The 15,361-nt window shown below is 34.7% G+C and overlaps 1 protein-coding gene across 2 annotated transcripts in view; it reads left to right on the top strand.

Annotated features, from left to right (window-relative positions):
• The window catches only part of Cka (Connector of kinase to AP-1), a 91,743-nt gene extending 76,719 nt beyond the window's left edge, over positions 1-15,024 (top strand). For both annotated transcript variants that reach the window (XM_081758974.1, XM_081758973.1), the window contains exons 10-13: positions 770-937; positions 2,405-2,535; positions 6,912-7,116; positions 12,716-15,024. In XM_081758974.1, the coding sequence (XP_081615100.1) occupies positions 770-937; positions 2,405-2,535; positions 6,912-7,116; positions 12,716-12,885 (674 nt within the window). In that variant the 3' untranslated portion in view covers positions 12,886-15,024. The remainder of the gene's footprint in view (positions 1-769; positions 938-2,404; positions 2,536-6,911; positions 7,117-12,715) is intronic.
• Positions 15,025-15,361: the final 337 nt, after the last annotated feature.

Here is a 15,361-nt window from a genome sequence, read left to right as displayed (position 1 = left end):
GTTTTGGAAAACCGCCGTGTGACAATAGACGAAATTGCAGCATGTGTACACATGAGTCATGGATCGGCACATCATATTGTGAATGATGTTCTCCAGTTTCATAAGGTGTCTGCAAGATGGGTGCCCCGACAACTGACGCCTGAACTGAAACAGCGACGTGTTGATGCGTGCGAAGACCTTTTGTGGCGTGCTGAACGTGACGGTAATGCCTTCCTGTCACGAATCGTCACTGGTTTGGTTTCGAATTTCCATCTGTTTGGTCCGCTCAAAGAAGCAATGGGCGGCAGGAAGTTCCACTCCGATGAAGAGGTACGCAACGCGGTGCACGAGTGGTTGTGCCGTCGCCCAAAAGACTTTTTTCTGTAGGTATTCAGGCTCTTCCGAAGCGCTGGCGGACTTGCATTGAACGAGGAGGGGACTATGTTGAAAAGTGATTTACTTCTGTACCCTGTGTGACCAATAAATAATATTTAAAAAAATAATTATGGTTTTCATTTGACTCCCCTCGTACTTCAATGTTTCGCCTGTTTAGCATAGTTTCAAATCTTGATCAGGAAAATAGAATCAGTTATTTGAAGGTTTTGAGAAGCCGAGTTGATAAGTAGACTGTAAAATTGCATTTTTGAAATTATTGTAATCCAGATCAGGACAGTCCTACAAAGTATTCGGTGGACGCTTGTCAGGCAAAATGTTGAAGAAATTACATTCACTCATTTACAGAGGACATACTGAAACAGACACTTACTGGTAAATATATATATTTTTTCAGATCCCGGAGTTTTGGCAGGTACACTAGAAGGACATACAGATGCTGTATGGGGTCTCAGCATTCATAGTCAGCGCCTTCAAATTCTGTCATGCTCAGCGGATGGAACGGTTCGATTATGGGCACCACAGAACAAAATTCCTTTACTTTCCACGTATGCATCAGAGCAAGGTAAGCTATTAAGTTGAAGTTATTTTTTAGTATTTACGAAGTTACCACCGATATGGAAAATGGGGGAAAACGATAGACTAGTCAATGATAGTCTTTTTCTTACATCCAACTAACGTACTATACTTGAATTCAAATCAATGTTTAGAACAGATCGCGTTCTTTGATGTTACTTTGTTGTTTATTGTACTTACTCCTAGCATTTAAAATATTCAGTTTATTGATTAACTATTATATTAAAAGTTATACTGGCTGAGATACAGAGTGAGCCAGAAGTTTTCTAATTTTATTTTTAAAAAATGTCGTTCAAGTGTCCCCCTTCTGAATTCCACTAATCTAGTTCTTTCCACTGCTTCTTCCCATGTCTTTTAACAACACTTCAGGTGCTAAATTGTGAATTTCGTTAAATTGATGCAGTTTGTCCGACCTGTTAATATAGACCCTCCTCTTTAATTAAAAAAAAAAAAAAAAAATCAAAGATAACTGGAGGCCGTGATGATCAATTGGTGTGGAGACAGTCGTAAAAATATCAATGTTTCTCTAAACTTGTATAGTAAGACTATCCATGGCTTTGGATTAACTGTTTTAACAAAAGAGACACTGACCAAAGCTTAAAACCCACTTTATTTTAAATTATAATTTGTAACTGTTTCGGATATCTAGCATATCCGAAACAGTTACAAATTATAATTTAAAATAAAGTGGGTTTTAAGCTTTGGTCAGTGTCTCTTTTGTTAAACTTGTATGATGAGATACAATCTTCCAAAAATTATGATGCGTAATTCTGGACATGGGAGTGTCAAAGTATGTATAATTGTGCTGTATAGTTTTCCGCTGACAGTAACTATAACCTAGTCATCGAAAAATTAGTAGTAATGGAAACCACACTGTCACTTTGGGTGCATCAACAAGCCGTTCGTGAAGTGGGTTTCATCAGACAAATAAATTCCTGGGAAAAGATTAACATCAGCCAGATTTCCAATGCAGGATGATTGTCATGATCTCGTAAGTGCAGCGTCTGCACAGTTTGGATTTTGTATTGTAAGGGAAACAGGTCAATTGTCAAAATTTGTCGTAACAACGCTCCCCCCCCCCTCCCTAATCTAGTTCTTTCCCTGCGATAAATCCGTAATTGTCATCCTCATACTGTAAGAAAAATCAACACAGTATATGATTATTTCATTATGGAACATTCACGAAGAGAACACTTGAAAAATATTTTCCATACATAAAATACAAAATTCTACATAAACAGAATTCGCAAATTACTGAACCATGCGTTGTATTCCGTTGTAGTTTCATTAAATATTTCATATACAATATTACGATTAAATTAGAAATTTTGTTTCCGTTTCTCTGAATTTTGAAGGAAACGGCCTAAAGGTATCATCGAGTTAGGTTACTTGTAAATTAGCATTATATAATGTCTTTTTCCATTTTATAATGCCTGTATAATGTCTTTTTTCCTAGATGGCAGCCCAACATCTGTTGATTTCGTTCGTGACGAACCAAATCATATGGTGACAGCGTATAATTCTTCGCATTGTGTAATGTATGATTTAGAGTCAGGGAAACCCATCGTCCGATTGGAAACAAATCAGGTAAGTGGACTGTAATGTATAATGACTGTTCAGATAGCTTCATCTTATGAATGTTTTCGATTTCAGGTAGTTTAATAGAACTTTCATATAAGCAGATAACAGTAATGAAAGTTAGTTTCTGTAATAGAACGAGTGCAGAGAAGGAATATTTGTTAATGTAGCTCACTTGAGTGCTATCTTATGAAAAATAAAATTTAAAAAGCACTCACTTTGTTCTCTGTTGTTACAGATTTATTGTATAGCATTCCGTTTCACTGAAATTTCATCTTCGTTTCTTGTCTGATAATGCTTTTGAAAAATTCAACAGTTGATAATTAGGTATTTTTTGAGTCTATTTATTAGCAGATACCATATTTACCTCATTTGTTATTACCTTTTTTCCCTATTTACCTAGTGCCTACCGTATTTTTTCTTTGTTCAAGAAATGTTTCTCGACCTGGAATTGGTATCGTTAACACAGCCGGTAAAGTAGACATCCTTTATTTACGTAATAGGAAGAAATTCTGTAAAATACCGCCAGTTTGCCATTGTGTAAACTCCGCTACCAAGCCAGCGGATTTTCATGTAATTCTGGTGTTTTTTTAATCGAGAAAGAAGTGCAAATTTTATATTGGTCATGTTTGGATTTGCATGTACCTTACATATGCACAGCAAGTTTTTTAATTTATATATATATATATAGCATTTAGCAAAAAAATCACTTCGTATGCTTCATTAATAAATTACTCTTTTATTCTTTTTTTTTTTTATTATCGGGAAAGGAGGGAGGGAGAGGCGTCAACTTATAATCGAATAAATACGGTAATCCATCCAGAAGCATGAAAAAGTTGAGACTGAGACGAGCCATCCTTCAGCGTCTTCTACCTGGTCTCGGACTTGAACTTCGCAGGCCTGGTGTGGGATGGCGAGAGTCAGCGAAAACATTCAAACTAGAATACTTAAAATGAATAACTATACTAATAAATTTAACACCTACTTCAAATGAAACATGAGAATGAGCATGCACACAATTTACAGTCATGTCAGCATCGATTTGATGAATTATGAGCAACAAAATATTGGGTACATCCAGAGAAGTAGGAGGATACAAGTATTTACGGTGTTTGAAGACTTTCATAGTATAAGAGAGCAACACAGTGGTACATTACATAGTGCAAATACATCATGGACACAACCGTTATATATGACATTAAACTATTAAATTAAATATAAGACGCTGGTTTCCATCCAACCATAAGCAGCACTTATCCGTGCTATCATCATTTAATACACAAATTCAGAGAAAACCACATATCGTAATCTTGTATTACACACATATCGGGGAGCTTTTTATAGCTAAACCTTTTATTGCAATTTATAACTGTTAATATTTGTGGCTTCTTTTTATATTATTGCCGCAGAAACATTGTAATTATCACTGTTCAAAGGTATAAGAGGCTCTGTTCAATGGTACACGACTATAATGTACCTGTGAACAAAACGGATTTGTTTTTATTTTATCTTATAAAAGCTATTGTAATTATGTAACACGTTTAAAAATCATCCTATCTGATAGCAAAGAGATGACACTTCAAATGTACGACAAAAATTGGGGAAAAAGTAGTGAATATTAGCAGCAAAATTTCGAAGACTCTAAAAGTGTTCACAGGTACAACGCCTTCCCCTAATATTTTTTCTTTACGAAATTTCATGTCTGGATCGATTGCATTAGTATAGTATTGCTGCACGTAATCCTCGAAAGATTCAGCTCCTGGAAGAATATCTGTTCAGCTATTATGTAATTTAAAGGTATTAACATTAGAGAAAAAAGATTACATGGCGGATTCAAGAATCCACGGAGATTTGAATTATTCTTTCGTATTTAACATTGTGCACTCCTGACAACAAACTAAAGAAACAATCTTCTAGTACTAGCGATATTCGAATCTTCTCTTGCTAGCCCATTCACAGAAAAACTAAAATTAACTGTTCTTTTTCTTGTTTGAAATAATTTTTACCAGAAGAGACTGAAGAAAAGTGAACAGTTTAGAGCAAAAATCTCAACATTAAGATAAAAGAAAATGATAGACCCTTAAATCTAAATCAGTAGAACTAGATTAAATTTAACAAAGACATTCTAGCGTTTAGCAAGATGCTTCAGTAACGGATGTCCGCCATTTTGTGGATAAAATCGCATAATATTAAGTGGATACATATCATTACATAGTGTTCTATACAAACAAATCGAGCCTGTAACATATTTCCAACATAATTACCTACTCTGCCTGGTACAAATCTAGTTTTAGTTTGCCAACATAATACTTCAGGCTAAATTCAGCTGTTTTACAGATGTAGAAATAATTACGAGGAAAAACATCTACACCAAACTAAATATGTTCTAGAACAATATTTTGGAATTGATACAGAATACATCGCAGCATTTCGAACACGAGGAACCGTGGAGCTGGTGGGTCAATCCATCTGAAGTGTTCCAAAAATGGTTGCTCAACCAGTTCCGAAAATTATAAAAATTTGAGTGCGATGAACCTTGTGTATGAGAAGGTCAATAACACTATTCACGTTGTCATATGTACAAGTGTTCCTGAATGGCGGCCAATTTTTGCATTTGCAAACATGTACGAAAACTACAGTTGCTCAGGACGTACGAATCAGACGAACACCAAACGAAAACGAATGTTTACAGGAGACACTGAGGTACACGAAGAATATATACTCTTGCTTCTAAATAAATACGCAGCGTTGCAAACCAATACATTAAATCACCAGAAAAGTACAGAAAATTACACTTTTAAAGAGACTGTTTGTTGGAATGGCAAAAAGTGGGGGCAGGGGGGGGGGATTCATAAGTTTTGTGCTGAATACTATTGCATGTAAAGAGTCTGCAGAAATATCCACAGCTATGATACTACTGGCACCGTATATTTATGGATGACAGTGTGATCCATACACAAGGGATTCGCACCTATCCTATACTCCTGCTGTTCGATGACAATCAAACCAATAATAGCATGACTACTACAGGCACAGATTCTGTGGTTTCGAATATGTAATATATATATATATATATATATATATATATATATATATATATATATATATATATATATATATATATATATATATATATATATATATATATATATACAGTTTGTATATATAAAATATGCAGATACGGGGAAGAAATAGGTGAAAAAGTAACTGTTAAGCTTTTAGGTGGACACTGTGTTGTGTTAGCATTCCAGAATGCCTCTCGCCTATTGTGCGAGCGGTCCCGGATTCGATTTCCGGTGGGGATATCCGGTCGAAAAGGTGTAACAGCTTTTTCAGGCCAACCATGCTAAGTTAGGTTTTCGTGGGTTTTCCTCATTCACACCTGGCGAGTGTCGGAATAGTACCTTAAATACAGGTCTAAGGCCAACTCCTTCCTTCCTCATTACTTTCTTTTCCTTTCCATTTCCTCGGATAGTGTGCTCTCCGAGGGACATGATCCCTTATAGTGACGAGTTTAAAGACTGTGCCTGATAAAACATCAGAGAAATGTTTATTGTTTACGTTGTCTATGCTTTGTTTTTATCTGATAAGTAACAGTAAATTTAACGTATCGGCACGGTAAGCCGGAAACCGGAGTTTGATTCATGAGCTAGTTGTGCATTTTTTCACTTTTTATGTAATTGTTTATGTCCCTTTGAAATTCTTTCTTCTTACCATATATTTGTAATTATTGTTTTCGAATGATTTTCTTATCACACTAGTAATTACGTAATGTTTATACTGGTGTACCGCTGTAGTGTAGAAAAATATTTAAAGAAAAGAATGAATGCATTTCTAGTACTATTTTAGTAGTGGCAGTATGGTCTACCTTGCTTATTAATGCGTCTGTCAGCCTTCCTGAACTTTCAGTCACTTATATGACATGGTCTTACTCTTTAATGTTTTCGAATTTGAGAAAGATCACTGATTGGACCATTCAGGAAGACTGTTAAAGATGCATTGAACAAGATAGATTCTACTACTACTTTTTAAATACAGAAAAAATAGTATCGTCTTCTATATACTTAGTAGCATCGAAAGTGACTCTTTCCTATGATAACAATTTCTCTGTTAAACATTTGTAACTTAAACTGATAGCGTTGTATTCCTATATTCACAGCAAACCTTTTGCTCATCCGATCGTGAGTTATTAGTGAAATTATTTGTATGGAGAACATACACTGGTGCTCACAGGAATGTTGTATTTTTTAATACTAGTCAATGTTTAACTATTTAAAAAAAAAAAAAAAAATTAACGTAATTTTTGTGATGTTGCATGTAAGCGTTAGTTAAGTACCTTCTCCAGATTGAATTCAGTAAGTTAAATGGTTTTCTTTCTTTTTTAGGAGGTGGATAACAATATCATTGGTCATCAGATCAATCGAGTAGTAACACATCCCACACTGCCTCTTACGATAACAGCACATGAAGACCGACATATACGTTTCTTCGATAATTCAACTGGCAAACTGGTTCACTCGATGGTAGCTCATCTAGATGCAGTCACAAGTTTAGCGGTTGATCCAAATGGATTATATCTCCTATCAGGAAGTAAGTATTGTAGATTCATAAATCGCCATTAGGATTAGTAATAACTTGAGATTTAAGATGCTACCGTATCTTCTACTTCGGTAGTAATTTTACTTCATATGTACCCAGTGTTTCAGATAATAGGTGCACCACGGGTTCGTTCGAAAATTTTAAATAGCAAGTGTAAGTTTTGACATCATTGAAAATATCATGGAAAAATAGACAACTGCTGTAGGAAAACTTCTTTCGTGTGGGGCATCGATTAAAAGATGACCAATATTTCATTTTGTTCTTTCACGCTCAAATAAAACGTCCAGTGCTTATAAATCACAAATTATTGGAGATAAAAGATGAAACAAAAAAATGAGATAGGAAAATAACAAGGTGCCGCATCCAATGGATCGCTCTGTTTGCCCTACAAGGTCCCTTACCATGGGACCCCGGAGGGTCGTCCGAAAACTGATATATATATATATATACCGTTGAAAGAAGCATGGGAAAACAACTTCTATAAGAAAAAGTTTGTCGTGTTATGTCGTGGTAGCCATCGTTTATGAAATGGCTACCATTGAATTGTAAATTCTTGCATAGTCAGATAAAAGTGTTAAACGATGGCCATTTTGTAAACAGTGTTCCACACAAAAATCTTTTTCCCACAAAAGTTGTTTGTTTTTCCATGATACAATGGTATATTAAATTAGATACCTTACCATCTAAAAATTATGTGAGACCCCTGGAGCCACATAATGGACCCAGTAGGGCAAGCAAAGCGCTCCATTCGATGCACCCTCGTGAGGTTTTTCTGTCTCACATTTTGTTTCATCTTTTTATCTGCAGCCGTTTGTGATTCATAGGCACTGGACATTTTGTCTGAAACACCCGGTATATAAATGGTTGATAGAATTGGAGTATACCATCCCGTTCAGCACCGAGGGTGATTAAACATGAACCTAGAACTTAATGTGGAAGCCGAATCACATGAGCTTCCACCGACAATCGAACTCAGGTCTCTGCATCGAAGGCGCATACGCTAACCATATAACTACGAAGGAGTTCGTATGTGTACAGAGTACTCTATAAAATGGTTAGCATATAAGTAATAATAAATTTTTCAATACATACATGAACATGTACAATATAACTACAATGTGGTATTGTGCCTTATCAAACTAGATATGAGCATTTTACTCCGAACCTGGTCTAATTCAAACCTCATATTCAACCTTAGCAGAGATAGATACGACATTGATGCTCATAAATCTGAACAACATCATTCACCTTCATAATCAATGATACACAACCAATTTATTTTTATTTTTTCAAGTTGAAGGGTCATTTAGTTGAGGTGAGATGGTTCAGCACTAAGGTTATATGAGACTAGACCTACTATTTAAAGTAAGGCTATTCGGGTTTACATCCGAGACAATCATCCTACCGGGATCGAACTAGGAATAACGCGTTCATATTAAATGTTCGAAAAAAAAAAAAAAGAACGTGGGAGGGGAGGATGTAGACAATTTCTGTAATTAAAAATACGATAATAAACATTAAACAACTACCCTAACTTGATATTGTAGCTCTTTTATGAGTTAGTTTTTTAGATGTTGGACTGACGATTTTATGCAATTTTCTATATTTACATTTATTACTAACGCTCGAATTTCAATGACTTGTCATATTTTTATCCTGATGTCTTCCTAAGTGTCTAATTAAATAACATCTCTGACTCCTGTGAGCAGGAAAACACGATTTATATTGGTCATAAAACGTACATTTGAATATTATTTTAACTGCAGGTCATATTTGAGCGCGAAGTGATATAAGGCCTTATTATTGGTCATCTTCGAGTTTCACTCATTTCTCGTGCCAACATTGGCAGCGAGGTTATTTGGAACTTCGTTTCTTAGAAATATTTGGCCTTTGTGTATGGGATTTGAAGGAATGCTATACAGTGTGAGAGGTGACAGTTCTGTATCTGCCCAGAAAAATCTCACCCCTCAGCATCTGGCTGTTTCTATCTTACCCTCTGCAGTGATACGTGAGGTTCAGTTTCTTTATTGTATATTGTACCATACCGTATTAATCGCTTTACGGTACCATACTAAATTTTTAGGTAGGTGTACATCTTCCACCTATAACTATTAGTAATTACACTTTACCTTTTATGCTCGGGTTTGCATTGTGCTGTGATGGATGCTTCACGGCTTAAGGACATTTATTCAAGAAAAAATAACTTTATAAACTTTTTAACGAAACCCCATTCAGCTTTTCTCTTTATGGAGTAAATGTGCTGGAATCGCTGCTTCAGATTGTAAATATTTCTTCAGGACAAAATAACTTGGTAAACTTCATAATAGAATTACTATTCTTAAGAATTAGGAATTTTTGTTAAGTGTGTATATTTTTGTGGGCCATTCTGTAATTTTTAAAGCATAAATGCAGGCATATTTTTAGTTTTTAGGTCTTACAAATTCGAGCCGTAGTCATTATCATTGTTCGTTTTTCTTCTTTTCTTCAGATGCCGTTTTTATTCTGAGATTCCTTTACATGTATTTTTAAGATTTTTCCTACTCTTAGTACTTTGTGTCGTTGTGGTTATCCACCAGATTTTTCATCTACTATCCACCAGAATTGTCATTCAATAGCTTCTAAATTATCTATATCTTTCTTCGGTGCGAACATGGGGGCTGCGGTGACTTAGTGGTGGAGATTCACCTTTGGTGCTATCCCTGGTTCGATTCCAGCTCGTGCCAAGTGAGCATTGTGGTGGACAAACGCCGTGTGCGTGGGTTTTCTCGAGGTTTTTCTGTTTCCGCTCACTTTCTTCATTCCATCATTTCATTCATTTCTCATCACCACGGTCTCTTTTAGCCTTCACGGCATAACTGTGAAACGTAAAAGATTTCATTTCATTTTCTAGTGCGATCAAACGGTTCTAAAGATCCATTAAAGTAGTAAGACTACCCTTTCTGTTGCTCTACAAGCTTTCTTCTTTCCAGTTCGGACTTCAGGTGCAGTTTATACGTTTAACATTCGAAGATTGGTTTCCGTATGGAATCTGATCATACCATTGTATTTTCGAATCTTCATTATAAGCCATAGTTAATCAATTTCTTCTGCTCTTCCATTTGAATGTCGCCGTGTCTATCTGCTGTTAAACCTTTCCTTAAAGAAGGAATGCACGACTTACTTCATCTCAGCTTTGGTAAATTCTGTTAAAAGCACTTCGTCGCTGGTCGTATTGAAAATTACTTCATAATATAAAACCTAGCGAAATCTATGTTGTTCGCTGTTTTCATTGAAAAGTAGGCATTTTTGAAAAATGCCTTCTTCATCAAAGTTATTGTAAACAATTACTAAATATTTGCAGAAATGCCTATACTTCACACAAGAAGAGTAAAGTGTAATAAGTATAAAGCCAGAAATTTGAATATTAAAGAAATAATCTCCTTTCACCTTAAGAAATGAAATTTTCGAGAAAACATTGAAACACGTGTTTACAATAATAAATATAAGAAAATTTGAATGTTACAAAAAAGGCTTCCTTCCGCGCTTAGGAGCAGTATTTTCAAAAACTGTAAAAAGTGTATTTTATTTTAATTAAGAGTTTACGCACCAAATTTAAGGGAATACTCAAATTCAGCACTTCTTAAATTTCAATATTATATGTTGAAAGGGAAATTTCGATATTATTGAAATTAACGTCCTTCCCCTCTTAGGAGCGAAATTTTAGAGAACACTGAAACATGTGCCTTGTTGGCCTAGTGGATAGCGCGTATACCTCTGGTACTCGTTATCCCGGGTTCGATTACCGGTGATTTTCAAATAATTTTATCAGTCGCATTCGTTAATCTGTCTCTAGCCTAAAAGTCATAACTATGGGACGTTAAACTTATAATAATAAGCGAAACATCTATTTCTTTACTTTTAATTAAAGAGTTTATGTACCCAATTTCACCTCAAAAATAAGCAGACTCCACATTAGACACTTCTGAATAAAGAAAGGAAAACCCCAGTATTTTAGAAACCATCTTCGAGGGGAATCTTTGAAATCTCTGAACAACTTGTTCCCTTATTTTTAAAAGTTTATACACCGAATTTCACATCTTAGACTTGAGCCAGTTCTCAAATTCAGTACTTTCTGAATAAAAGGAAATTTCAACGTTATAGAAATACCCCCCCCCCCTTTTTTTTCTTTCTTTTTCTTAGGAACGGAATTTCATAAAACGCATAAACATGCATTCCTTATTTTATAATTTGTATGGCAAATTTCACAGCTACGACTTCAGCGAATCCTCACATTAAGCACTTTCTGAATAAATAAAATGAATTTGGATATTGTAGAAATGGCTTTCCTTTGTTCGTTAGAATCAGAATTTTCGAAATTGCTGAAACTTGTATCCCCTTATTTTAAAATAAGTCTGTATTCCGAATTTGATACTTCCAATTAAAGTGAATTCTCATATTAGCCACTTCGAGTAAAAAATGCCCTCCCTCGTAGGGGATTTTCGAATACTGAAGTTTCTTATTTTTAATGGAGAGTATATATACTGAATTTCGCACTTCCAGTCTCAAGCATATCCTCACTTTCTGAATAAAATTGATTTTTTTTTAAATGTCCCATGGAAAAAACAAAAATGAATTTTCTGTCCGAATTTCATGCACATAAACCTGTAGTAGTATGACTTGGACGGTGAAGAGTTACTCACTTCTACTCTTGTTTACGTATAAGGGTATAGGTTATTTTGCGTTTCATAAATAGTGTGTATAGTGAAAATCATTTTTGACTATCTTTGTAATCCATATTTTCATTATAATTTAGCGTGCCCAAAATTCTCATTCCACCTTTCATTAATCATCCGTCTCGTGTACCGTAAAAATCATAATCGTGGGACGTAAAACTAAAAATTGCATTTCAAAATTATTATTAAATACGATAAGAAAACTGTGAAAACGGTCATCCATACCCCAATAAATCCATACAGGCGTCTGGATGGGATTCAATTAGTGCAATTGACTTGGGAATTATAGATAATAAATGAAGAAAGCGTCATTGAGAAAATGACTCTTATTATAGTGACAATATTAATGAAAAGCAATGAGAAGCAATGAACAACACTCCTGTGCTTATTTTTTGGACGTCTTGTCTCATTGGTACATTCACTATGATGTTAATCGACGTTATGAAACAACAATAATTAGGGATGTTTTGGGAATTCATTTCTGTTCACAGTAAATAATATAAATACATACACTGGTGAATATTGATTTAGGCAGCGTACAAAAGTTCAACTAGAGCATAAGAATAAAAGTGTGGTAATGAGGTCAAGCCAAAAGATTGCCCAAGTTTAACAAGTATTACAGAGAGGGAAACATATTTTATAATACACCTACTTCGATCTATTTTACTTATAAAACGCGTAGTTGATATTGAAATTAACCTTTAAAGTGTTGTTCTGCTTGAATTAGCGGATTCAGTCATCCTAACAGTAATAAGTTTCTTTCTGTCAGACATAACTAATGTTTTTGGTATCTGTCTTAGAGCCGTTTTTCACTTATAGGATCCACAGTTATGTAGCTTGTAAACTTCGGAATATACTGAATAATGCTTTATTTACAGGTCATGATTGCAGCATTCGATTATGGAACTTAGACAACAAGACGTGTGTACAAGAAATCACAGCCCACAGAAAGAAGTTTGACGAAAGTATATTTGATGTGGCCTTCCACCCATCCAAACCCTACATTGCAAGTGCTGGCGCAGATGCCCAGGCAAAAGTGTTCGTTTGAAGAAGTGAAAATGCATGAAAAGGGAAAATTGCATGAAGCAGTACACGTAATAAAAGACGGCGCATTGGGGTGACGTGGAAGAGACCACAAAGAAACAACGCAGAGGTGGTGGGGAAGAGGGACTGAGTCAATGTGTGTGTGAACCAGCCTATCGTCTCTCAAACAGAATTATTTGTTTGTCTCCACAGCAACCATATACACACAAAACACACAATACACATAGTCCCTCGTCCCGCTGCTCGCTGGTTTCTTATCCGTATTTAAAAAGTTTCCTTCGTGAAACTAGTGTATTTTTGTAAAGCGTAGAAGAAAGCAGAAACAATCACAGGCTGGTGAAAATAAGGCTGGAACAAATAAAGACATACCTAGGCAGAGTGAAAAAACTGTGTGTTTAACTGTAAAAATGTATTTAAGTAGAACTACTATGTAGCTCCGTTATTATTATTATATTATTATTATTATTATTCATTTTTATGCAATTTACGATGATCCATGAACTATCTGCAGAACTTGAAAAGAACCTCTTGTTACAACATAGTCGAAAAAGACTAAATATGAATATCCTCTGCCATACGATATAGTGCTTCGGAATCTCTCACACACAAACACATAGGTACACATACATATATACATACACTATCTTTGAACCAAAAAAGAAAAAAAAAACTTATAGTGGGATCCATGGTGAGAAACTGAACCATCCTTTAGAAATAATTGTCGAAAAAAGAAAACGAAGTGTTAAAAAATTGTAAATTATATATATATATATATACATATACATAATAATTATTATATTATATTGTATTAATCTCCCAGTCAATAGAATTATTACCCAGCGTACCCAGTAATGTGCCATGATGATGTTAAAACAAAGAAAAAGAAACAAGTTTGAAAGTAAATGCGAGAGTGCTATTTTAAAAATGGTGATAGACAGCAAAATAGGGAGGGTGGGATATTTGGAGTGTGCTTTCATACATCGGGAGGGGGGAAGGGGGAACAAGAAGAGAATGTATGTTTTTGTTTACTTTTTAGAGAACTGTATTTCTCTGTTAGGCAGTAAAGTATTCCAACTGTTTGAATTTCCATAGAAATTTTCGAGTTGGTGATTAGAAGAACTCTTAATTCCATTGTTGTTATTATTTTTCATAAACTAGTGAATGTAATTATGCAATCACTTCCATAGACTGCATTGTATTTAAAAAAAATACAGGAATGAGTGTTAGACACTGTGTACTGTGTAATATAATTTTGCTCATCAACACCAGATTCATGTGACAAAAAACTTCATAAATCCATAGCCAATTAGTGCAATACATATATGCAAATGAAACAGATCATTGGCTTTATAACATAAATTGTAAATGGTATTCTTTAGTTAAGTGTCTTTTTAAATCTACATTCATTTCTTTTTAAAAGATCAGTTCTGTATTATAAGACATGTATAATGAAAGCATTGATATTATTTTATTCTTCTTTCTTGTGGGGGAATAAAGATACCCACCCAAAAGGAATTCCTTATAAATATAAATGTAATTGATAATGAATACGAAATGGTTATCACCGGGTTCGTTATTTATCCATATATTACATGTACCTTATACGGGCAATAAATTCCTACCACCTCAGTGGAAATTCTTACTGATGATGCACATGTGGTGATGCAGATCAAAACAGGGATATTATATATATATAGTTTTTTCTCCAATCGTGTTTATTTTGTTTTTATTTTTTCAGGGTGCAAAAAACTGCATTCATATTTTCCATGGTACTGACAAATTTTGCAAAGAACTGCTTGTATATACATATATCTTTAATTTGTGACATGTCAAATATGAATTGGAAATAAATCAGGTGATATCTTAGCCGTAGTATGTTGCTTTTTAAAGATGATTTAAAAAATACATATATGCAAAAGAATGTACAAAGTAAATTCCGATAGTTTGTGATTTTAAAAGGGGCTAACTCCTTGTAGATCTAGTTCGGCCTTTTATAGTGGTTTAGTACTTCCCATGAATTGATGTTTTATACTTGAAAAACTATGTACTATTGACCTAAGAAACAAAGAAAAAATCCAGCACTGTGTTTCTTGTTAATTTGTAGTGTATTATTTTTCAAGTACATGTTTTGCATTTCTGTTTATTACTTGAATTCTTACTCTCTCTGTGTCTATCTCTGTCTGTGTCTGTACCCTTTATTTCCTTTTGCTATTTTCACTGAAAAATTAATATGTTGAATACGTGGGGCTGAAAGATAGTAATATTGGCAGTGCAATCGAAAACGTTAATACTATTCCTTGTAATTAACAGTTTTCGGGTTTTCCAGCCAATGTGAAAAGGGAAAGAAATAAAACACGCATATTTGTGTGAAAAAGAGGCAGTGTGGAAATTTCTGAAATAGAACATTATACGAGGGTTGGCTGATAAGTTCTCGGCCCGACCCCCTTCCGAATGTACTACCCTGATATAATTGATGTCAT

Source organism: Thermobia domestica, chromosome 5 (assembly GCF_964235325.1).
Source record: "Thermobia domestica chromosome 5, izTheDome1.hap1.1, whole genome shotgun sequence".
Lineage (NCBI taxonomy): Eukaryota > Metazoa > Arthropoda > Insecta > Zygentoma > Lepismatidae > Thermobia > Thermobia domestica.
This window is presented reverse-complemented; position numbering and strand designations above follow the sequence as displayed.